The sequence below is a fragment of the Miscanthus floridulus genome, chromosome 8, assembly GCF_019320115.1.
Source record: "Miscanthus floridulus cultivar M001 chromosome 8, ASM1932011v1, whole genome shotgun sequence".
Classification (NCBI taxonomy): domain Eukaryota; kingdom Viridiplantae; phylum Streptophyta; class Magnoliopsida; order Poales; family Poaceae; genus Miscanthus; species Miscanthus floridulus.
In genome coordinates, this window is record NC_089587.1 from 32,320,353 (window position 1) to 32,346,348 (window position 25,996).

The 25,996-nt window shown below is 41.7% G+C and overlaps 2 protein-coding genes across 10 annotated transcripts; one reads left to right on the forward strand and one right to left on the reverse strand.

Moving 5' to 3' along the window:
* Positions 1-148: 148 nt before the first annotated feature.
* Positions 149-7,582, reverse strand: LOC136476123 (E3 ubiquitin-protein ligase CCNB1IP1 homolog). Of its 9 annotated transcripts, XR_010763435.1 has the most exons (10): positions 7,375-7,582; positions 4,720-4,832; positions 4,529-4,604; positions 4,221-4,266; positions 4,104-4,134; positions 3,582-3,837; positions 3,322-3,485; positions 2,847-3,114; positions 2,644-2,730; positions 149-280 (listed from the first exon to the last, which is right to left on the reverse strand). XR_010763435.1 is itself a non-coding variant. In XM_066473832.1 (9 exons), exons 2-9 carry the CDS (start codon positions 4,787-4,789, stop codon positions 2,724-2,726), a joined length of 915 nt encoding a protein of 304 aa, XP_066329929.1. In that variant the 5' UTR covers positions 4,790-4,796; positions 7,375-7,582; the 3' UTR covers positions 2,409-2,723. The 9 variants fall into 9 exon arrangements, 8 of the variants coding, with proteins under 8 accessions (XP_066329929.1, XP_066329927.1, XP_066329928.1 ...); XM_066473832.1 differs by lacking the exon at positions 149-280 and having other exon boundaries at positions 2,409-2,730; positions 4,529-4,601; positions 4,720-4,796; XM_066473830.1 differs by lacking the exon at positions 149-280 and having other exon boundaries at positions 2,409-2,730; positions 4,720-4,796.
* Positions 7,583-24,207: 16,625 nt separating this feature from the next.
* Positions 24,208-25,679, forward strand: LOC136468819 (protein FLOWERING LOCUS T-like). Its single transcript, XM_066467244.1, has 4 exons — positions 24,208-24,399; positions 24,571-24,632; positions 24,943-24,983; positions 25,423-25,679. The coding sequence occupies exons 1-4, from the start codon at positions 24,208-24,210 to the stop codon at positions 25,677-25,679; spliced, it is 552 nt and encodes a 183-aa protein (XP_066323341.1).
* The last annotated feature ends 317 nt before the right edge of the window (positions 25,680-25,996 follow it).

Below are 25,996 nucleotides of genomic sequence, written 5' to 3' on the forward strand. Positions count from 1 at the left end.
CTAATTACACAGTTTAGATGAAATTCACGAGACGAATCTTTTAAGCCTAATTAGACTATGATTGAACACTAATTATCAAATAACAACGAAAGTACTACCGTACCATTTTCTAAAAAATTTCATTAATTAAACAAGGGCTTACTCATCCCCGGCCCGCTGTCACTCGAGCGCCCTCGGCAATCTTCATGCCACAGCCTTGCAGGCCATTGAGTACCTGGTTAAAACGCACGCTATGCCGCGGCCGCTCCACGAGCCATCAAGCGCACCCGACCGAATCAGGCTACAGAAGAAAAAGGCCACAAGATCTTAGTGGACCAGGACTAAAGAACGGAACAAAATCAGTGCACGTATAAATTGGGCCACGTGAGATAAATCGAGAAAAATAAGAAAGACTCGTATTAATCTGAATTTTTTTACGCTAGAGTCCTGCAGATTTTATATAAGTTTCATATTCTTGCAGAATAGATCTTATACTTTCTGAAAAATTGTATATTTAAGGTGTATTTGCATACAACCCTTTAGAATTTTCAGAATAATTAACCCTAGACATCCTGTTTATTTACTGTATTTTTCTTATACCCGCATGTATAAGAGTTTGTATACAACATTAGATCTGCAATTTAATTGTTGGTTATCTAGCTTTATTTTTCTGAATTAAACAGTAGATTAATTCTAAAAACTTTCTACACTTTGAATTTAATTCTGAAAAGTGCTAGCGCAATATTATTATGAATTATATACCATGTAATTGTAAGAATAAATCTTGAAAGATTACACTATAAACATGGTATAAGGTATATGAGATCTCTAAATTCTGTAGACCTTTGACTTATCAACCTTTGAGAGACTCATATTTGTTTTTTCCTAGCATAATGATTTTTCTTTTGGGATAAATGATTATTTGGAATTAATTCTGAAAATTAGCATGTACCATGATTAGATCCTGAAAAATGCTAGGATGCTTCTAAGAATATTTTGTATAACCATCCGTTATCTTTTTGCACTTTGCTACTTGTTTACACGTAGTAAACTCATACGCACATGATGATTCCAGTTATAATGATATAATATGCATATCTTCATGAAGAAGGAATATCCTGGACTTGTCCTGAATAATAGAATTATAGCATGGTCATTGTTCAATCCTAGTAGGATATTCTACTACCACTGAAGTGAAGTAGAGTAAGGCATTATAGTTTCTGATATTACTCTCATGAATGAGTATGTGGCCATAATAAATCTTAAAGGTCTTGTGGGACTTACTACATGAGAAATTTTAGAAGGCATTCCATATTATGATTGCATAAATGTCAGAAATATTGAACATTGAATTTCAAGATTACGTGACCATATGAGATATATATGCTGCTCTATAAACAAATACAATGGCCCGAAGCTTTGTATTAAATGTCATAGAAGACAAGATGGTAAATAAGATTTTATCGATGAATATTCTTGAAGAGATGTCTCTTGTATATAGAATATGAAACATGAAGTATTTAAATTTATCATAAAAAATTACTTGTCGGGTACCATAGAACGGGTACCCTGAGCGTACATCAAAAGGGGTCACTTAAGTCCCATCAAAAAACAAAGCTAGAGGGTAAGTCGTGGGCTCCTCACCGGCCACGTCCAAGCCCACCAGGCTCTCCGCCTCGCCTCGAGCCTCGCACAGGAGGCCTCGGCAAGGAGTGCAATCTCCGCTTCGCGCAAGGCCTCTCACGGAAGGCCTCGGCAAGGAGTCTAATCTCCGTCTCGCGCGAGGCCTCATTCTCCGTATCGCGCGAGGCCAGCTTATCCATAGCCCGTAACCCCCGCCTCGGCCGGTCTTCCCGACAGCACGTCATGTCCCATTAATACGTCAACCACTCCCGCAATCTCAGCCGGACGATGGCTCGACACCGCAGAATGGCCGACGGGACATGAGGTCGCATCAGCGCCATACCGGCTGGGACAGGGCACGGCGGGGATTACCGGCCGCTGTGTTCTGATGCTGTGCCCACGATCAGCGCCCACACTACACTGTGCCCCACGATCCCCGCCTCGAAAACAACACTACACGGACAGCTTGGCCTGGGTCATCACCGCCTCTGAGCCAGCACACCAGATCAGCCGCCCTCTTAGGGCATCGGCACTGTGCACCAAGGTCTCGGCTATCTCGGGGTTTGTGTCCGCCGAGACCCCCCACTGTGGTGCAGCCTCGGCACCGACCGAGCCTCGGCCGCGTGCACAGTCAGTCCACAGTAGCTCACACGTTCGCCGCCGCACCCACTCCGAGGCAGTCCTGGAGCTCCCATGACGCACAGTCAGTCCACTTGGAGTTTATTTAGGACAACATCAAGTAATTCCAGTTCCAAACCACGAAACAACTCGTTTAGGTCCTCAATCAGTGCACATGATTACTTGGTCTGATCAGATTCAGATGAGTTAGAAAAAATGTTAACCACAGTTGTGGCTAGATTAGGGGTATAGATGAAACTTCCTGCTATGCATGTAACTGTGGAAATGGACAAAGTCTGCGTATAAGAGGTTTCTAGCATAACCAACCATATATCCATTCTCCAAGGGATGTCCCCTAACTTTCGAAATACCAACCCAAAAGGCTTGGACTAAGAGTGAGGGAGGGCGGCTGTCTCATCTTACAGAATTTACAGGATCACGGCAAGCTTCCGACAATTTAACTTCCAATGCAGAGCACCCCGGCCGTCAGCTATTCCCACTCTCTACAGCCTGAAACACCAGTTTGAAGGTTTGATCCGTCAGTGCAGAAACTCAATAACCACGCGGTCAGTAAAGTTTGAACAAATACTGCTTCCAGTATGCATGAGCAAAAGGGAGAACATTACGTGAATATGTGTTGGCGGTTACGGGACACCTGGGGACGCTTGACAGGCGAGATTATGAAGTTTCGCAGGGCGCTGGATGGATTGTTCATTGTAGCTCCAAAGACGGGCCGTGTCTGCTGTCTGGGCCTGATATCAGCCGGAGGAGCCATGGCATGGGCAGGAGACCCCGTAGACAGCTCAAAGGGACCGGAGGTGGAGTGACGTTGCCTTGGTGGTGGACCCCAGCCCTCATCTCTCTGCCCTGGAGTTTTAGGAAGATCAACCGATCCTGCAACCAGTGAATGAGCTGTTTTTGTGGAGACCTAACATAGTTTCTAGGTACAGTATAAAGAATCAAAGCGTTGCACCTAACATAATTGAGGCTTTGATGCATAACAAAAGTAGTTTGTGCGAACAGAGCAAAAGTATAATGATAGAACCAGTATGAGGGACATAATGAACAGAGCAAATTGTGTGCACAGAAGTTTTAAGTTACCTTGTCTCAGATGGTTGTCACCATCCATCATGTTGGGCATGCCTGCAAACAGGTCTGGCTGAGGTCTTGCTAAATAGTTATTTGCAGGTTGAAGGGCAGAACGCTTCAGCGACTCATATTCATTCCTCAATTGGTCATACATCTCATCAAGCTTCCTCTTCTGCCTGGATAGGATTAGGACACCATGAATCCTCATACATACAGGATGGAACATAATTTGTTCCTCTAAAGAGTCAAGAGAATACTGGCACATTACTAACCTGGATTTCTCAGCAAATTTTTCTTGCAGCTCCTGCTTATCTCTGTTCAAGTTTTCATTCTCTTGCTCCATCAACTGACATCTTTTGGCCATCTTCTGGTATGCGGTATGGACTTCTTCCAGTTTCTCAGTAAATTTTGCCTGCATAAGTTCACACTTTTGCCTACATTGACCGACAATTCTGTTCATCTTGTACTGCATCTCCAGTTCCTTTTGTCCAATGTAGAACATTACGCTTCTGTATGCACTCTTCATAACTGATTTTCATCATATTTAAGGAAAAGCAAGATACCTACCGAACTTCTTAAGCAGACACAGGTCACAAAAGTAATGCCATTGTTATGCTTTACCAAGTTCCCCATTTATGCTCTAAGATTGGTTGCATAATAGTGCTACTTAAACATGTTATGTAGTGTAATTAGGCATAGATTGGAAAATGCAGATTACTATGCTATCAAAAAAAGCAGTACAAGACAAAGCCCACTGTGGATGTAGTGAAAGGTTAATGGGAAATGAAGGATACGTATTTGTGGGGATATTCCAACCATCGCCATCTGTTGCCATGAGCACATTCATCAGAAAAGATGGATAGAAGGAAAATTAATTTCTAGCTGTTATTATGTATCAAAGGGATACCTACATTTGTCCAATCGTCACTTGGATTTATATCCATAGGTTTCATATGGCTGTAAAAAGGAAATGAATCAAAATTTTCAAGTTAATTTTTGCCTGAACATACACAGTATTAAAACAACCGAAGAATGCTCAATAACATGCGCTACAATCATGTATGTTTGGTTGACATGCTTTGGCACAGTTAAATATCACACAGAGAGGAGACATGAGAAATATGCTTGCATGATTAGGTATCAGACATTCATACAGGAAAGATGACACCATTAACCATGCACAATCAAATAATGAATGCACCATTAAATAGGAACTGACCTTTTTGAGAGCACCTGATCACAAATTGGACATGCACCATCATTATTGAGTATTTTCTTGGCATCGTCTGCACCTGCTAAATAAGCAATTACCAGCTACATTAAATTGTGTATTCTGTAATAATTAGAGAGTAACTTATTTAGAATCGGGACCTAATTCATCAGAGAGAAGGTAGTAGAGTGGAACCATACATAAAAGATGACCACAGGTGGTTGATATAGCTTGCCCTTCCAACTCCCGCCAGCAAGCATTGCACTTCATTTTGTTTCTAGAAATTATTAGATTAACTACAGAGCAGTTGAGCCTACAGGCAGGGAAATAAGACTTAAGAGATGAAAAAGAAAAACAAAGATAAACGGCTAGTGCATTATTCAAATCCCAGAACTAAATCCAACTGGAAATGGATTAAGACTACATAGGAAGCATCATAAAAAAAAGCAAGATCAATATATGTTGAAAATCACTGACATGTGGTGTACTGGTGTGGGCATTTATCTTCTTTGAGTGCAATAGTTTTAGGTCTTACTACAGAACAGTACACATCTTTTCTTAGAAACAAGGAACTACTGTCGATAACATAGTATAATGAAGCAAGCAACAGTTTGTATTACGAAAGCATGACCTCCACCAAGACTTGAATTTTTCAATAAAAAAGGCATATCTAACAGCAAGATTAAATATTAACATGAGACAAACAAGAAAATAGTGAATAATCAAGCAACAGTTTGTATTTTTGAAACAAATACAAGCAGTTTTATTCAAGTTCCTGCTACTTAGGTTTATACTGCACTGCATTGGGTCATACATCACAGAGATGCTTTTATTCATCAATAATATCTTTCCCTTCAGTGGTAGGAAGGACCAACGTTGACAGGCCGCAATGTAATTGGCCAATGGCGAAGTGTGTCACTTAAGAGGAAAAGATAAAATCAGATAAACGCTTATATTATCCATTGAACTCACTTGTTTAGTAACCTGGATATAAAGATAAACAATTTCATTCCCTTCAGTGGTACACCTAACGGTAGCATGTACCATTTTCTAGTGTGACTAACTTAGTGGGAGTTTCCTCAGTGACTGGTCCTTTGAGCCCAACTGTACGAATTACATATTGAGAAGTGAAAACATGTTCAGGACCACCAGTGGTTCGCTACTCAACCTTTGGACAAGTCTGAAGGCGAAGGCACAGAATTTCATAAGCAATATAATTAAGAAGAGCAAATAAAATCAGTTCTGGAATTATATGCCCAGCATTGAGGCTCATTATAACACAATTCCATGGACACAATACAGAAAGTTTTTTTTACAAAAGATTTTGATGAGTAAAACAAGTAAAAATTCTGTGCTAAATTGTCCTATCCAGAGCTACTTTAAATCTTCCACAAAACACATCATCTAATTTTGTATCACATATGTTGTAGTCATGAGTTTCACCTTTAAGTGTTTCATTGTTCAAAACACTTATGCTGTATGTTATTAGCCCATTAATTTAATAACAATCTAATCAGTCTTCTTAAAACAACACTCTGGAACAGCTTGCCACGATGCCTTCCTAAAATCTAATCCAGATTTTAGCAAGTATGTAAAAAAGCAAGAACTATGGCATCTTTCTCATAACTGAAGATTTAACTTCGTAAAAATGATGTGATAGGCCTTCATACATTTTGTCAATCTAGATTTTCATGTTCTGATTGTAAAAAGAGTTAAATAAGGTATTCCTAACATGAACAATTCCATGCCGCAAGATGACCTGATGTGTTACGGTTACGGTAACTAGCTGTGCACTGATAATAGCCTTCAAAACAGAGAAAATCCAGTTTACACCGATTTTGTAAGTTCTATCAATCATAAAACCATTGTCCATATTTTATTATTTATAGGCTAGCATATGTTGGTCAGGGCACTAAAATTACTGACCAATAAGATTAAAAACAACAATGCCTTTTGGTCTATCTCAGGGTCTCACATCAATTCTGTTCAGTCACCCAGGTCCAAAGCAGAGATAAGTTCTGAGAAATGCAAGGAATAAGCTGAAAATACACTGTTGGATAAATATTTGGAGTAATTCCAGCATTCTAGACAATCAACTATTGCAGAGAACTTTATATGCTTTTTTATTCAAAAACATGTGCACAAGCTAGTGCAAATATAATGGAGCATGCCAACTAGCCAAGCAAGCAAATGAATTGACTCGATCAACTGTGGCTTCGAATAGGTCGTTTTCTGTTTGATATCAGTTTATTAACCTCAACACCGAACTACAAAAGGATTTGTCTCAGTAAAATTAGAGGTCACGAGTTATTAGCCATACTAAAAGGGAAATCAGTAGTTACACACAGGGCACAGCATTTCAGCCCCAAACTAAGTATCATCTGCTGCAGAAAACTAGCATCATAAACCAACATAAATAATTTGCGTATTGCCCCTCAGAAACAGCATTCGTAGCTAAAACCAACAGCTAGAACGTCTACGAATCTCAGCAGCTGAGCAAATTCTGCGCTCTGAAGCGTTCTCAAATACAACTTCGCACTAAAAAACCCACGCAAAAACAGTGACAGCTCAAATTGCATACACCGAACTCAATTGCCCGCAAAACTACTAACCACCCGCCCCCATTTCCCCCTGATCGCCAAAATCGAAGCCTTACTATGTTCACAACACACCGAATTCCAAAACCTAACGATCCGTTGCACCAGCACTATGGATCAGGAGCGGACCCAATCGTTAGTAGGATGGACATGTATACACTTGTAATTAGATGACATCCGAGTACAAAAACCCAGACAGATTACGTTAGCTAGGGTTTGGGTGCTCGGTTTGAAGGGAGAGCAGAGGGGTGGGCATACCGGGTTGGTGGTCGTCGCCGGCGAATGGCGAGGGACCGACGAAGACCAGGCTAAGGGACAGACACCAAGGGACCGACGAAGACCTGGACACCAGGGAGGCGGCGGCGGCGGCCGCCCAGTCGACGCCACCAGAAAGCAAGGCCGCGCCGCGCGCGAGATCGAGAGAGAGTGAGAGAGGGGAAGGGAGGGAGGGTGAGCGCAGCGCGCGCACTCCGGGGTGTGAATGTCGGAACGTGATGAGAAAAAAGGGTAGGCGTTACGTTATAGCGTCCTGCATCCGAGCAGTTGCGGCGTCCTTTCTTTTTGGGCCGAGCTCGTACGAAGGCCCAGGTTTCTATAGTCAGGCTGCAAGCGTGTGATTTTTTTATTAGTTTTGTTACAGGCAGCGGCGGAGGGTGAATGGAAACTAGGGGTGTTCGGATCATGTCACATTGGATGTTCGGATACTAATTAGGAGGATTAAATATGAGTTAATTAAAAAATTAATTGTACAGATGGAGACTAATTTACGAGACGAATCTATTAATCCTAATTAACCCGTCATTAGCACATATTTACTGTAACACCACATTGTCAAATTATGGACTAATTAGGCTTAAAAAATTCGTCTCGCAAATTAGTCGCAATCTGTGTAATTAGTTATTTTTTTTATCTATATTTAATACTCCATGCATGTGTCCAAACATTCGATGGGATAGGGACTAAAATCCGGTCTAAGGAACCAAACACCCCCTAAGGCCCTGTTTGGAGTCAGATGACTTATTAAGTTAGGTGAGTGAATCCTTATAAGTCATGTCTGTTTGGCTTGTAGATGATTTATAAGTTTATTAAAGGTGTGGGTCCCACGTGGAAAATGGTGACTTATAAGTTTTAAGCAGGGGTGAACCAACTTAAAACTTATAAGCAGTACTGACTTATAAGTTGGTGATGTTTGGCAAAATAAGTCACTTATTTCATTTTTTAACTTATAAGTAGGTGACTTATTTAGAACCAAACATGCCTAAGGAGGGGCTCATTTTAGAACATGCACGGCTTTCCATGCTCTTTTCTCCTTTTTTTTTTTGGTCATGGGATCTGTCTTGTTTCCTGCAGACCGTACAAAGTACAGTACTTAATCCATCCTAAAATAAGTGTTTTCTACATACTTTACAGAGTACAGTACGCACTTGGTACCAAAATAAGTGATGGTTTTTACTTTTACACTTTGTTTGACCGTTTATCTTATTTATTTTTTGTGTAAATAATAAAATAAATAAGTCAGTATTAAAGTATCTCAAATGATATAATAAGTCATAACAAAATAAATAATATTTATATAAAATTTTTGAATAAGATAAACAGTCAAATAAGAAGTCTTAAAATAAAAACGTCATTTATTTTAGGAACGGAGCGAGGAGTGAGTATTCTTCTTTTCTTCATCAGAAGATAGGGGCCAAGGCCAAGTGGCCAACGTCCTCCAAGACGCTCCGCTCCTGGTTAATAGCATATGCTTATGCCGCCGGTTGGCTCGGTGGGATATCGATGTAACTTATCGAAAATTAAACAGGAGGTAACATGTACCGTTAATTTGAACTGGTGGGGGAGATTCGGAGAGGTATACCGCCAATTCATTTAGCAGAAGTCTTCCTCGTTAGCGCCAGTAGAGATTGAGAGCTACATAGATTTTCTAATTCAAAATGAATGACCTTGAAGCAAGGTGGTGAGGATCAGAATCCTATGTGCTTACTTCGTCCCATATTATAAGATGTTTTGACATTTTTAAATTCATAGATTCTACCATATATGTACACATATCAGTATATCTAGGTGAGTAGCAAAAACTATGAATCTAGGAAAAGCCAAAAACATCATATAATTTAGAACGGATAGTGTTAGAATACTTAGCTCCAGCAATACCTAGCAGCTAATCACGTAAGATAAATCAGATGCTAGCACACCAGACACATGATTTATATTGGTTTAAGGTACGTGGTGCCCTAGTCCAGTTGGAGACTTGGGGGTGATGCTTCTTCTATGTATTCGCATGCTCGGTTACATGGCTATTTTTGCCTCCTAGCTACGTGCTAGAATGAAGTAGATGGGACCCCGATCGCGAGGGCCCCTACTCCCCTGTATATAGCTTAAGGGAGTAGAGTTACAATGGGTCAAAATGTGACCTGACGTGACGCTTGTCCCTTATATATAGCCCCTAGTCCCGAGTCCGATCAGCTCTGGATAGTGAAGTGCTCAGCTCAGTGAGTGACCGGACGCTGGGCTGGCTGCATCCGGTCACCCCGAATGTCAGTGGACAGTGGAGCCAACGGCTCTATTTTATGGGGGCTTATATTTAAGCCCCATGACCGACTCAAGCTCACTCTCTTGGGCATTTGCATTGACATAGCAACCTTGTGAGCCAAGTCAAAGCCCTCCCACTCATCTCCATCATTGATTCATCATCTTTGTGAGATTGGGAGTGAATTCAAGTGCATTGTTTGAGTGATGGCATCTAGAGGCACTTGGTGTTCGTGTTTCGCTGCGGGATTCGCTTGTTACTCTTGGTGGTTGCCGCCACCTAGACGGACTTGGTGCAGCGAGGCATCGTCGAGTGGAGGTTGGTGATTGTCTTCGGCTTCGATCGTGGTGATTGTGAGGGGTTCTTGACCTTTCCCCGGCGGAGAGCCAAAAGGTACTCTAGTGGATTGCTCATGGCTTGTGTGATCCTCATCTTATGTTGGTTGTGCGACATCCTATTGAGGGTTTGGTGTGTGATGCCAATTAGCGCGTGAACCTCCAAGTGAGTGAATCGTCCACAACGAGGACTAGCTTGCCGGTAAACAAGTGAACCTCAGTAAAAAAGTCTTGTGTTATCATTGTCCGAGGATTTCGTGATTGATTGGCTCCATCATATTGTGATTGGCTCTATCCTCGATACAGGTGGCATAACTATCATATCCCCTCTCTTGTATTACATTCTTAGTTTTGAGAGCTAGCTTGTATCGGGTCTAGTGGTTAGTGAGGCTCTTTAAGTTAGCCTTTGAGAGCTCACTAACTTTGTGTAGTGACTTAACAAATTGTGCGCTTAGTGATCATAGTCACTAGAATTAGGGGTAGGTGACTTGCTCTTTTAGTAGGCTAGCGCAACACTCGCTTCGCCGTTTAATTATCTAACATATTTGCTAAGTGTTGTTGTAGAAATTTTTAATAGGCTATTCACCCCCCTCTAGCCATTAGGACCTTTCAACCAGGCCCTGTCTGTCTGTCATTATCCCTTCTCTACTAGCTTTACATAATAAGGTAAAACATCAACCACCAAATTAAAAAGGATAGGTGATAAAGGGTCACCTTGTCTAAGATCTTTAAAACTCCTAAAGAAAGGTCCTTTTTCACCATTCAAATCTATAGCCACTCTACCACCTTGGACTAGCTTGCATAGCCCACTCAATCCATTTCCTACTTAAACCCTTCCTCTCCAGCACTTATTGTACCCTTGCTGTTTGGTCACTCCCAACTCATGCAGAACTTCCATGAGAATCATAGGCAAGAAGGCATGTTTCAAACTTATTGATCACCTTTCCCACCTGCTTTTGTCAACCTAACAGTAAGCACCTTTGTAATTATTTTGTAGATAAAATTTAGCAGACAAATAGGCCTAAATCGCTTGATGGTGTCAGCTGGTTTCACCTTTGGCGGTAGCATAATAACCCCATAGTACAATCTCCTCAGCTCTAACCTCCACTGTGTAAATCATCAACATTTCTTTTATTAACAATCTAAGTTGTTGCCAGAAAGATCTGAAAAGTTCCACTAAGAAGCCATCTAGGCCAGGATCAGTGTTATTCTTTATCTCCTTAACTACCATGTCTAGTTCCTCTAGAGAAAAAGGTCTAACCAGAGTGTCATTCTCCACTTGAGATATCCTCCCCTCCAACCGCCATAATGCTCTTTGAATATGAATGTTTGCTACTTCCTCTTTCCCAAACAACTGTTTGTAGAAATCTGTTATATGTTGTTTTAGAGCCTTCCCCTCTACAAGCTCTCTTGTTCCATCCTCTAGAGATAGAATCTTACTCTTCCTTCTTCTTCCATTAGACCTCTTATGAAAGAAACTTGTGTTAGAGTCTCCTAGCAAGATCCACTTCTCCCCCCTCTACATTGCCAATACAACTCCTCTTCATGTAGCAGTTGTTGCAGTTGTTTATCTAGGTCATATCTCTTTGACCATTCCTGATTTGATAGATCCCTCTATTCACTCCAAGAGTCCAACTCATCTACTTCACTCTGCAACATTTCTTTCTAAGCTCTTCTCTGACTCTCATGGTTCACTTTTACAAACACATCTAGGAACAATGGATGCATCTTTAGAAATCATTTTTAAGTACTGACCCTATCTCTGTCTAACTGAGTAAGGCTTCCTTGTGATGCCCAATGTCTATATCCCCAGCAACATTATAAAGAGAGCTAGCATCATGAATCTTATACGATTTAGGGTCGTTAGGTTGTTTGAACTTACTCTTGACCAGGGTATGGGTACGTTAACTAGTGAACCTAGTAGGATTAAATAAGGAAGCCCCTTGTGTCATGAATTGATCTAGTGTCCATTGGCTTGCACCTCTTCATTATGCGGCGATGCCTATGGGTGGAGCAAGTCACTAAAATGCCGGGCCAAATGCGTCGAATGTGCGATGTCTGATCTTCTACTAGTTTGTCCTTGTCATCAGTGAGGTAAGAGTCGATCGATGACATCTAGTGGTTCAAGCTTTTCATTATAGTGAGTACTAAGTCCATCTTATTTAGTGAGCCAGCTTCACCTTTGACTCAAGCCATCCTTGTCATCAAATGTAGGTTGTTGTCTATGGTCTACCTCGTGTCAACTTCACTCAGTCACTCGATCGATAGCAGAACAAACCGCTAGTCAAAACTATAGAGATCATGAGCAAATTTGAGCAATCTTAGATCCACTTGATCGCAAACTAAAGATGAAAAAACTTTGGGGTTCAACGCACATTTATCCCGGCAACTGGTGGTGGCTTATAGAGGAGGAGAGGAGGAGGAAGAAGAAGATATGTCTACTCTTCACCGACTCATGATTTTGCATGCTCCCACCATCTCAAAGAGAATGTACACCCTCACTTTTTCAGTCAATAAATTGCAGGTTTCAACAAATATTTGAAAAATCTACCAATATAACTACTGTACAATATGCTTATGATAATGCATTAGTTGATTTTCCCGATGACGAGCATTGTTACGTCAACATGTTAAGAAGTTGTAATCAAGAGGAAAGCCCGGTGTGGGATCATGGACATAGATGCACTAATCCATTGACTCCTACAGAAGGACTAGCGTTGAACTTGTCACCGTGATAGCTTTTGTTTTGTTTGCTGGCTGAGCTTCTGTAGACACTGTTGCCCCCATTGGTCCAAACACCATCCGGGAGCCGATCCTGCCCGCCATCGAGTAGGTTTTGATTGGACACTAAACATAAGGACCAAGAGGAGCGGCTGACAGTGGATTCACCTAAACCCACGCCTGGTGCAGGGAGTTGATTCAGCTGCGCTGCCTGCAAAGTGGTTGTCATGTTCTTGTTGGGTTTCTTGCACCGTTTCTTGTTTTCTCTTGGAGCTTTTCTTGGTTTTTGTTGTCTTTCCTTTTGAGGAATCCTAACAATATGACACTTATTTCTTCCACATCTTTTCATTTGGGTTTATTTTTGTTGGTTATGTGGAAAACTTAATGGTCGTCCGGTAATTTAATTTCTATTTTGGGTTGAACGGTAAGATTCACCCTCTAGTGTCCACCGCCAGGACCAACTTTTTGTGGGCAAGGGATCTATGTCAAGTGGGCTCCGGCGGTGTGGGGTGATCCCGAGACATATGGAGGTGGTGGGACCGGTGAAAGATGCATCACTGTTGGGAACCAAAAGAGAGTATCGACATGGAGACAAGGTTGTTCCATTTATTCTTTTCGGCGTACATTTGTCCGGGCTAAGAAATTTTGTCATCTATTTGGGAAATATTTTCCTTGCGTGCAAGTGCAATTTGTTTGAGTACAACCCTAAATTTATTTGCTTGTGTGATGAGTTATTAAAGAAAAGTGTTGGTCTAGGACCAAACATGAGAGAGGTGAGCGTGGAGAGAATGAGAAAGAGGCAAAAGTGTCCCCTTCCACCTTCCCTCTGTCTCTTTTATATGGGAGGTGAGATGGGATGTTTTCATTATTTCTCCTGGTGGGGTTTGTATTTACAAAAGAGTCTTTTGGGGCTACAAATGGGTCCTAAACATTATCTCACAAGCCCCTAGGCTAAGTAATTGGTTCCTAAACACTAATGGGGTCCCTAATATATGGTACACCCTGAAGAGTAGCTCCACAACGCTATTCGATTTTGATCAGAACTATAGCTGAATACAACTAAGTGTGACCCAATTACTACTTAGACCTACCGCACAACTCTCGTCTACATAGAGATAGTACGAGAAGCATTTTTAGAGGCAGGAATGCCATAAAAAAGTGAGTGCTCTCTAGGATTTGAACCTATTATCTCTGGTTATGTCTATCTCTAGTCTCATATGACATCTCTTTACCGCTACATTACACACTTACTTGTAAGTAAATATAGGATGTTGTTTTTTTATATTAACACTTTTGTAATCTTGTATTGAATATGTTGACCGCTAAAAGTTTTAACTACAAAGTTTAGATCTTGCCAAGCGCTACAACTTTGGTATATGTCATGTCTATATCCAAGATTGTTTGAAAAATATCAAAAATTTGAATCTCAAAATGGGAACTTAAAATGAGCATTTGAAACTCTAAATGGCTTCAAATAAAAAAAACTTATCAATTACAAAGTTATAGATAGCACAACCACTACAAATTTGGTACTGATCATGACAACATTCGAGATCGTTTGGAAATTTTAAATTTTGGATCTCAAAATTTAAGAATTTTAGACACCAATTACTGATTCTAAACGACTTCAAATAAAAAAACATGTCAACTATAAAGTTGTACATCACATTGAGTACTAAAACTTTGGTGTAGACCATGTCAACATCTGAGACCATTCGAAAACTCTAACAAATAAACTTCAATTTTGAGAAATTGAAACAAAATCTTGGGACTCTAAATAGTTTCAAATGAAAAACTTGTCAATACAGAGTTTTAGATCATATTGGTCTCTAAAATTTTGATATAAGTTCGCCTTTATTCGACTTCATATGAATTATTTTTATGCAACTGTTTCTAGTGACGGGCTTGTTTAGAGTGCCACCTCTGTTAAGCGATTTCAGAGGCAACATCCTTAGAATGGCTCCGTTCACTTGGAAGAAATTTTGGAGGAATCTGGAATGAATCTGGAGGAATTTGTGAGAGGAAAATACTGTTCAGGATGAAAAAAGAAGCGGATCAAGCCGGGTTTAAGGGCACGTGAATATCCGCCTCTGCCAATAGCTATTTTCAGAGGAGCCATGTTAAGGAGCTTGTCTCTGTTACCGAGATAGGCAATCCTAACACTAGCCACAATGTTACCGAGGTCTCAAACTTTCGTTGTCGTGCGATGCCAGAACTTGTCTTCTGTCACAGCGTTCGACATCGGTTGTGTAGGGACCACTGAACATTTTAAATGCAAGAAACAATTGGTTTTACTCTACAATAGAAGACACATGCAGCCAAAGAAACTGCATATTAATGACCAAGCATCGTGGCAAGTAGAATCATCGGTGCTAGCTTTTTTGTATTCATTCAGTATCGCCTCACACAGTGTGCAAATCGCTGCTTGGTCAGCAGAAAGAATGTTTCAGCATCGGTTTGAAGGACATACTGTGGGTAGTCTAAGACGACCACCTAGTCGACTAACAGAGATAGTCTCTTAAGATTCTTGTCTCTGTAATAGATTAACAGAGGCGGGTGTTTGCCGGAGATCAGCCTGATGATTTACAGAGGCGGTTTGACATCTGTTAGTCAGAAGACCTATCTCCTAAAAATCTTTTTTTAGTAGTCTTAGCAAATAATGGGTACTGACGATATAGGATAAATATGAAGGTGATGCGTGGTAGAGTATGGGAAAGCATTGATTTTATGACGTGAATCAGACCTATCAAAAACAGAAAATGTTTTAGATGTAATCTTAAACTTGTTTAGAATAGAGTACATACATATATAATATATATGCTGTACTACATGTTATATGTTAATTTGCAGAGCGAGGGCATAATTATCTCCTTTCCGTCCATTATTTACCCCGCTATCATGCCACTGCCCGCTATATGATATTGAAATTGTTTAATACGACACTTCGATTAGCAAACAATATACGTATATATATTGTGTAGCTTCTTAAATGAAAGAAATAGTATCTTTCGTATGCATGAAGATATTTTCCATAAAAAGGTGCAATAGTATCAATCTAGTGTTATTATCATTCTGTATAAATTTTAGATATTATATTGGTCAAAGTTGAAAGGAATTGAGCTTGGAACAAACTCAGATGGACATTTACTTAGGCCTTGTTGAGTTCCCTTCAAAATTTCAAGTTTTTTCACTCTCTCTCCATCACATCAATTTTTAGCCGCTTGCATAGAGTATTAAATGTAGGTAAAAAAAATAACTAATTACACAGTTTAGTTGGAAATCACGAGATGAATCTTTTGAGTCTAGTTAGTCCACGATTGGACAATATTTGTCAAATAAGACGAAAGTGGTACTATTCATCAAGTTGAAAAAACTTTCGATCTAAACATGGCCTTATTAAGATCAGATCGACCTGCTCTTCTACATGCATCATGTGTCGGTGCAGGGAGAGCAGCAACCCGGCCGCAAACGATTATTCAACAGTGGCAATGCGGCGGCGACCTTCGAATCTGCTTTAGTGTACTTCCCTCTATAAAACCATTGAACATTCTGCTTGCAGAATCTTGAAAGTATTACGATGTCTGACCTCACCCCGCAGAATCTTGTACTCCTACAAGATAAAGATTTAGAGTTGAAAGGTAAATATGTTTAATGTTTTGTCACGGCCAAAATTAATTTCAAATGGAAAAGGTAAATCTCAAATGAATGTTTTAGAGGGCTGTAACACAACAACTTTTTATGCTCTAGATTTGTATGAAGGTTTGTGCTTTACAATCGTGAGTTAGTTGGCAAGGCAAAATCAGAGTATTTTACCGCCCCAATATGTGAATTTTTTTTTAAACGAATCAGGCAGAGGGCTGCCGATTTTTATTAAAAAGAAGATAAGGCCAAAATGGACACAACGGTACAACAGTGACCAACAAACACGCCGGAAAACAAACTCGACAAAAAGGAAGAAAACAACTAGTCGGTCGGATTGGGACATCGACACCGAACTGCACAAGCCGAAGCTCAACTCAGAAAAAGAAGAAAAAAGAGAACCACCAACAACTCCAAACCACCACACTGCACCGCCACCCCTGGACCACTAAGGACGTCAGGACGAAAACACCGTCGTCACCGCTCGCGCCGTCGTTACTGACGATGATCCACAACGGGCTAGCCTACTGCCAAGTAGGACTAGCCGTCGTAGGTCGTTGCAAGCCATGTAGCCCTCCCACAATCGGATTCGCTTGCGCTGCCCGTCAAGACGGTGTACCACACCGGACTAGCCACCGCCACGCAGGGCTAGCCCCCGTAGCCCGCTGCAAGCTGCCAAACCAAATGCATGAGAAGCTGCCTCTGGCGCTCACCAAGCCGATCCCGTCCATCGAGATTCAAGCGCGCACATTGTAGCTTCTAGGACCTAGCTGCCTCATCAAAGGTAGAAGTGCCACACACGTTCTCCAACAGCCAGTCAGAACGCTGTGCAGAACTGCTCGGCGCCATACAACGCAAGTTATCTCGGCAATGCAAATCTGCTAGCCACCACCTCCCACGTCAGCCACATCGTCAACTCCGTGGGCGCCTCCCACGACGGTCTCCTCACCAACTTCGTGGTCGCAACTGGCGTATGGTCCCACGAAACCGTCGCCCTCCATTGGCAAGTAGATGCGACACCCTCCAATCGCCGTGCCAACACCCTCCTCCTGACTACCTTCCTCCGCTGTGGACACCACAAACTTGAATCCTCAACTAGGCCTCCACCTTCCTCACGGCGACACAGGCCGCCGCCGCAGACTGACCGAGCGTGAGCTTCCAAAGACGACGCCTCCAAGAAGGGATACGATGCCACTGGCGCCGCCGTCGCCTGGCCAGAAGGTCAAGGTTTTCACCCAAGAAGGACACGCCGCGCAAAGGGGAGAGGACCGTTCGATGATGCTTCCAAGGAAGAAAACGACGCCCGTAGGCGTCGCCGTCATCGGCCCGAGAGGGACAAAGCTTTCACCATGGCGCCTCAACCCTGTGTACAGCAAAGGCTATGATTTGTCCACTGCACCGGACGCTGCCCCGTGACTGCCGCCCCGCAAGTCGCCTGCCCGCACGACCATCCGCACGCCATGGTCGTCACCAGCTCAAGCACCCGCCACACCGAGCATCCCACAGCCGACGAAGCCATGCGTCACCATCACGATGTGGACGCCAGATCCGACCACCAGGGCACCGGTCTCGACGCCGCCGCCTCCGCGCGCATCCCAGGGCGCAACACTCCCTGTGAACGCTGCCTCTTGTGGATTCGGCACCGTTCCCGCACCCTGGGCCGGAGCCGCCACCATGGGCATGACCAGCACCCGCCTAGACGCACGAAGAGGGCCCTCTCCACCTTGGGCCTCGCTAGATCCGGCCACAGGGCCACCGGATCTAACGAAGGAGGCGCCAGATCGGTGGTGGGGCCCCGCGCTGGAGGAAGCCGCCGCCAGACGACACGCCATGGCCGCCACCCGCATTGAAAAGAGAGGAGGAGGAGGAGGAGGAGAAAGGCCCCGCCGCCACCATCCTTGTGGCTGCGCAGGCTTCCGGCAGCCTGCTCCGGTGGCGGCAAGGGCGAGGTGCCGGGGAGGACAGTCTTGACAGCGGGGTTGGCGAGGCTCCGCCTGAGCTGCTTTGGAGAGCGACGCGGGGGCTGGGTTTAGGTTCCCATCTTAATTCTTCAATACGTGAATTTTTGTTATACCTTAGTCACAGGTAGTTTGTATTGGAATTACACATACCAATGAAGTTAGTGTATCCAACATATATCGGTGTCACCTTTGCTGATACTGACGTAAATGAACTCTACTGATATGGACGGGTCGACGTTGTACCGCATCGAGTCTGTTCGGCAGTTCGGTTGCACTAAAGTAGCGGCTGTTTGCTACTGGCCTGCTAAAGGGGTTTGCAGACGTCGTTGCTCTTGCTTTAGCTACAGAGAATCGAACCTTAATGGTCTAATCATTATAGATTTGTCCATATGCATCTCCAATAACTACCAAAATGTTTTACCATCATTGAACTCATTTTAAGTGATAAACACTGAAATATGTGTCATGCATGCATTCCTAAACATAAGGTCACATCGATCATTCCTAAAGATAGAGGCAACAGATGAGTTGACACTAAAAGATCGGTCTTTTACCAACAGATAATGTGTCCACGATACTAACAGCAGATAATAGTGGGCAAAAGTGTGTCATGGGTAGTAAGCATCTCCAAATCTGCTACACGTACCGAGAGCAAGGAGCATATAGAGACCAAAAATAAGTTCATTTGTGGCTCCATTCTATATGAAATCGGATAGATTGGGTTCATTCAAATCTCTATCTCTATACACACACACACACACACACACACACACACACACACACACACACACACATATATATATAATATATAAATAATAAAATATGGTAAGTTTTTTAAGTCCGTCATTCCTCCCATCATCTGCTTGTCCCTCCAATGCCCGAGTTTACTCTTGACACTCGCCCCTCCTCCATAGTGTCCCAACCCACAGCGTGATGCCCGTGTTGTCCTCGACTGGGACTTAGCCCTAGCACCACCACTGCCATCTCACATATCTAAAAGGTCGGTCTTGCATGCGTTTGACGTGTCTCTGCTTACACCTCTACCTAAGGGCAGCTCCAACAACGTTACAACATCTAGCTCATAGAAAAAAAATACTTAGTAAAAAGTTGGAGAATGATAAGCTAGCTCTTCATGAAGATCTAAACTCATACACTTTTCTATGATTCATGTGTGTATTGTCACATGATTGAAATATTTTGGATGATATTTTGTAGGAAATTATTTTTCTTAGGAAGCTGGAACATTATTGAAACAACATGCAGAAAAGATTTTGGTGCTAATTAAGTTCATGAGAAAAACATTCTAGATTCATGATAAAATTATTTCATGTATAGAAGGTCAGAAGAATTATGTACCCAAGTTCAAGAGACAAATGTTATAGCTCCGAGAAATTTATTCTGAATTTAATAGACAATAGGAGAGATAAATAAAATTAAGAATAAATTTGAAACCACGAGGAAAGAAAAAATATAAATAAATTGACTACATAATTAAAGAAGACGACAAAGTATACTGGTGTAGGAGGCAATCACAAAATATTAGTAGAAATTAAAGGAGAAATGTAACACGATGAGGGAAATTTCTAATAGAAAAATAATGATGTATAGTAGAAAGAGAAACATGTAAATAAAAAAACTAAATATTAATAAACAGGATGGAAGGAAACAGAAAAAGAGAAGGGAAAACAACGGAAAGAACCCACCGCGTATGTGAGAAAAAGAGAAGGGAAAACAACGGAAAGAACCCACCGCGTATGTGAGAAAAAGAGAAGGGAAAACAGCGGAAAGAACCCACCGCGTATGTGTGTTACGAATACGGCTGTCTCGACCCGTTCTACGTTACACACGGTCGGTTTTCCCCGGTCATCGCAGCAGCAGCAAGCCAGCAACAAAGGACGGCCGCCGCGCTGTGGTCTGTGGTCTGCAGTCTCTGCTATGCGACCTGGCAATGTAGCCGATGTCGACGTGACCCGCCTGGATGAACCACTCATCTGCTATCTAGTGTTGGAAAGGGGAGAGAAGGCAGCCAAATACGCGCGTGAGGAAATTGGAGTATACTCCGTCCTAGATATTTAGTTGCCTTACTACTTCTGAAAGTGACCGATCCGGCCGAAGGCATCAAATTTTAGACAGCCGATAATTTGCCACATCCAAACTTGCCCTCAATATAGCAGTAAAATGATATGATTGAGGGCCATATTATTATTTTTGAAGTGTACTAGTATATGCAGCGCAAATATGATCGATGGCGTGAGACATATCTTAAAACATGTTTTGGACTGCTTCGCATTATGTTTTTCAGTCAAACAGGCGCAGCTCCACAAACTTTGCTCCGAGAAAAAAATGTGGAGTTGTGAGAGCACCCAAAGAGGTGCTCCAAAAACCTTAGGTTTCTGTGAAGCAATCCCAAATATAAACTGAAAAACATAGAGCAGAGTAGTCCCAAACAGTCCTTTAATTAGTATATTGCTATAACTAGCACTCCTTTGAGCATCTATATCGATCCATGAGATGAAGGGGGAAAAAAGGAATCTATGCCTTTCCCTTAAAAAACATTCGGTCATCAGTCAAACACTTCAATAAGCAGAAATAATAATAACTATTGGATTTATTTTATTTTTGAAAAAATATCCATCTTTATCATTATGAAAATACAATAAATTAACCCCTAAATCTTCATCAAAGTTACCCATCTTCGTAAAAATAAAAAATATCCTAAATTAACCTCTAATGTTTCAACTAAACTATCCACTTATGTTACTAAAAATAACCTAAACAACCCCTAATATTCAACTAAATTACCTATGTATGCCATGATAAACAATAATCTACAACTAATCCCTAAATTTGTATCTAAACTAGTCATATATGTTACTAATAAAAATAACCTAAAGCATCTAGTCTATGCCATGACAAAAATAGTCTCGATAAACAACATAGATTTGCGTCTATATTACCCTTCTTTGCTATTATTTAAAATAACTTAAATTGAGTGACTTTCTATATATACATTTAAATTACCCATCATTAAACAAATCCCAAAGTATTTACAGACGCGCTTCTAAATTATACATTTCTCCAATTGCTAACATAGAAGAATTGACTCAAGATATACATTGATGCCGTGCGTCGGACATTAGTTACAATGGCCAATCTATTATTCATACCCCTAAATGTAATCTCCATCTAAATAATGTCTTGATTGCTCCTAAAACCACCAAAAAACTTGTTTATATTCATCGTCTTGCTTCTGATAATAATGTCTTTTTAGAGTTTATTCCATCGTAACTTCTTTTTTATGAAGGATTAGGATATGATGTCCACTCTGCTTAGATGAACATGTAGCAAGGGGCTATATCATCTTCCACCTATGCCACACACCAAACATGCATACAGAGTTAGTAGCCATATGTCAATAGATGGCACAGTCACCTTGGTAATCCAGCTGCTTCCTATTGTTTATGAAACTTTGATCTTCCTTGATTCTTTTGAATTTAATAAAGACCATTTCCTTGGTATTAAAGTAAATAAGGTACGATATGGGATTATCTTAATCCAAGAGAAATATATGTTGAAGACTTATTGGAAAGAGTTAGAATGTCTGATTGTCAATTGGTAAGCACTCCCTTGTCTACAAATGAAAATTTGTCGATTCTTGAAGCAGACCCAATTGGGTCCACATGATGCCATACACAAAATAGAAGTAATATAGGTGCACTTTAGTATTGGACTCTTAGTAGACCAGACATCTCTTTTCTCTACAACTAAAACATTCATAACTATTCCGTCCACAGGTGCGATACCAAAGCCGCTCCATACGATCAGATCAGGAAGGCAACGCGCACTCGCTCCATGCGATCAACTCAATCCCCGTAACAGCCGTAGCAAATCAGGAAGGCAAAAATCAATTTCCGTAACAATATCACGGTTAATTCCCTTATATCATGAAGATCTAAGGGAGGTTTTGCTATTTTCTTGGGTCAAATTTGATCTCATAGAGTGGTACAAAGCAAGCTACTATATCACGGTTAATTATTGAACCAGAATACAAAGCAATAGCTAATCCAACTACAAAAATAATGTGGATTCAGGTCTTGCTTTAGGAAATTGGTGTTCAACGCCCTCCCATGGCCAAGCTATGGTGTGAAAACCTTGGGTCCAAGTATCTATCTGTCAATCTTGTGAATCTTGTGTTGCATGCATGCACGACTAAACAAATAGAAATCAATTGTCATTTTATTAGAGAACGAATGTCAAGAAAAGTGTCAACAAAATTGACCTCTCGTTCCTTCAAGAGATCAAGTCATAGATGGATTCGCCAAGGCATGTCAGTGACACAATTAGGAAACTTTAAGCTCAATCTCAACCTAGATCAGTTGTTACTGAGAGGGGCTATATAGAATAGGAAGTGATTATATGTACCATATCCCTTCTGGTGTAATTTGTGATTGACATGACATGGTAGTTTATCTTGATGTTGTATTAGGTAGTTGAGATGAGATTTGTATCCCTGTCTTGTGTAAGCTAAGAAAGCCTATCAATTGTCACAGATGGAACTTGATATCTTGTAATCCCACGCATGGGGATCCTCCATGCCTATATAACATGAAGAGCCAGCCGAGAGCAAAGGCACAACTTCCACCCAATTCCAATTCTTCCTTTGAATTTTACAATTTTAGTCCATTTTAGCAAGTTTAAGTGGACCTAATGACCCCCAAAGAATTAGAGCTTTGTGTCTCTACTAAACACGCATGCCACGCTTTACTTGGATGACTCAAACCGTATGACTTGTTACACATGAGCGTGCACATGCCAATTCCATATGTGTTGCAGCGTGTGCTTTAATGGAGGACTGGGCATAGGATGCCAACATTAATTTGAATAAGATGCCATTCAATCAATTAATTTAAATTGAATACTTTTAGAGGGATAATTTAAACTAAATAAAATGCATAGGGGGATCCCCTCATGTTAAGAATCCTTCAACGTACATAAATCATTTTCTTCTCAGAAGAGAAAAAAAATGATATATTAAGATCAACTAATTAAGAGTTTGATCTTCCCACCATGATTAAATCCACACTACACTTGTTTGCTTTACACCATCAGATAGACTATTGTGAAATTGTGTGTGCTATTTCTATATACATACTTTAAATTTAAAGAAGGAAGAAGGGGAAAGAAAGCGTAATTGGTGGCTTTCACATTATCTGCAACTGGATGGAGAGTATTGATTAAATTTAAATGTGTCAAACCCATGAAAAGAAATAAATATGTTCTAGGAAACAGAGAAAAAGGTATATAGATGACATGAGTAATCAAGAGATCATCAAAATATTTTTTTTAGATAACGGAACCAAGTTCCAGCCTCTACAGCTGAGAGTCATTACAAACTGAAGCCATAAGGCTCAAACTCTTACATCCATGAAAGGAAATAAAAGCGACAGACGCGAACAACAGCAGAAGTTCAGTCCAACATGATATCGACTAAAAGCCTGGAACTAATAGCCACCCGTGTTTCAATGTTTTTAGTTGACTTTGAGTCCTAAATGGAGCTAGAAGTTTCAGATCCTCCGTATCTTTTGTGTCAAAGGTGAAGTGACGATGAAAATTCAAATTCCCAAGAGAGAATCTGTCACTACTGGCCCTCTCAAATCAAAGGAGAATCCAAGAATATCCAGCAGTCTCCAAGCTTCCAAAGAGCCCACGTACGTTTATCTATCCTCGTCAACATATTCGATACACAACTGGTTCTCTCATGGTTTGCGCCATGCCGCACACTATAAATATCACACCACTGTGCAGCTTGTACCTTCAAGACACAGCTAGTAGCACTCCAGGCTTCCTATATATACACATATAGAGAAACGTATACCAGCCGTCACACTGCAACTGAAGACTGAAAATGGCCAACGATTCCTTGGTTACAGCTCGTGTCATTGGAGATGTCTTGGACCCCTTCTACAGCTCCATTGATCTGATGGTGCTGTTCAATGGTATGCCCATTGTTAGTGGCATGGAGCTTCGTTCTCCGACGGTCTCTGAGAGGCCGAGGGTTGAGATCGGAGGAGATGACTATCGTGTTGCTTATACCCTGGTAAGCTCTATCTAGCTGGTCGTCGTCGTCGTCCATGCAGTAGTTGTAGTTTCCTCTGTCCATGCATGCAGGAGTTTTGTGTGCATGCATGTGTGATTAATTAACATATATGGATGCAAATTTGTGTCATTGACTGTAAATTGTGCCGTGTATCGGTGTATGTTTATACAGGTGATGGTTGATCCTGATGCTCCAAACCCAAGCAACCCAACCCTGAGGGAGTACCTGCACTGGTGAGAGAGCTAGCAGAGCCCTAGCTTTATATATAGCAGCTAGCTACGTTCATAGCATATCTACCGTTATTGGCTTGTTGCCCACGTACATACAGCTGTGCTGGAACCATCGATGCAACCGTACCTCCGATCCATGCTGCACTTAGAGGTGCATGCAGCACGCGTGTCAATGCGAGTGGGACGACACACAAAACATCATGAGTTGATCGCCGTGCATATGCATGTTTCGTTATCATTTTGTTTATATGTGCAAGTTGTGCATATATTATCAGACGATATCCTTTTGATCTATTCATGTCCATGCATGCAGGATGGTGACTGACATTCCAGCGTCAACTGATGACACCTACGGTAAGTATATATACGATGCTGTTCTGTGCTACCTATGCATGTCTCTGTAGTATTGATGGTTAACATCTTGTTGGCCAGGCCGAGGTAGTATCCATGTACTGCGATGTTATCGGATCTACCTCAATCCACATATGGTCTTGTTTGGATGCATGTGTATCCACCTCAATTTACATGTGTTGGAGTGAAATAGAATGGAATTTAGTTTAATTCCACTCCAATCCACTTCAACACATGTGGATTGAGATGAATACATATGCATCCAAACAAGGCCTATGTTGAGAGTGGATTGGAGTGAAATTTAGTTCAAGTTCCACTCTTATCCATTCCAACACATGTGGATTGAAGCCAATCCGACTAGGTCCAAACAAGTCCTATTGTAGGATATTTTCATGTATATATAAAATAAATGTTTTAATAAATATTGTACAATTGCATGCAGGGCGGGAGGTGATGTGCTACGAGGCCCCAAACCCGACGACGGGGATCCACCGGATGGTGCTGGTGCTGTTCCGGCAGCTGGGGCGGGAGACGGTGTACGCGCCGTCAAGGCGCCACAACTTCAGCACGCGCGGCTTCGCCCGCCGCTACAACCTCGGCGCACCCGTCGCGGCCATGTACTTCAACTGCCAGCGCCAGAACGGCTCCGGCGGACGGAGGTTCACCGGGCCCTACACCGGCGGCCGACATGCTGATTAGCTTGATGACGATGATCGCCGGCCGAGACACGGAGTATAATTAAGCTTTATTGCACGCACACTTTGCAGTACGTACGTGCGTTGTGCATGCATGCATGGGCCGGGTGACAGCATCACCGTCTACATCTGATAAGACGAGTAGACGACGACGACACTCTTATAAATATATATATAAAAACGAATAAAGTAGGATGCATGCTATACACGCACGTACATCAGTGGCTCCTATATAGCCTACATACTGTAATGTGATTATCTGTCCTCGATAACATAATATCGGGATGTTTGTGTTTCTTAATTAAAATGCGCATATTGCTT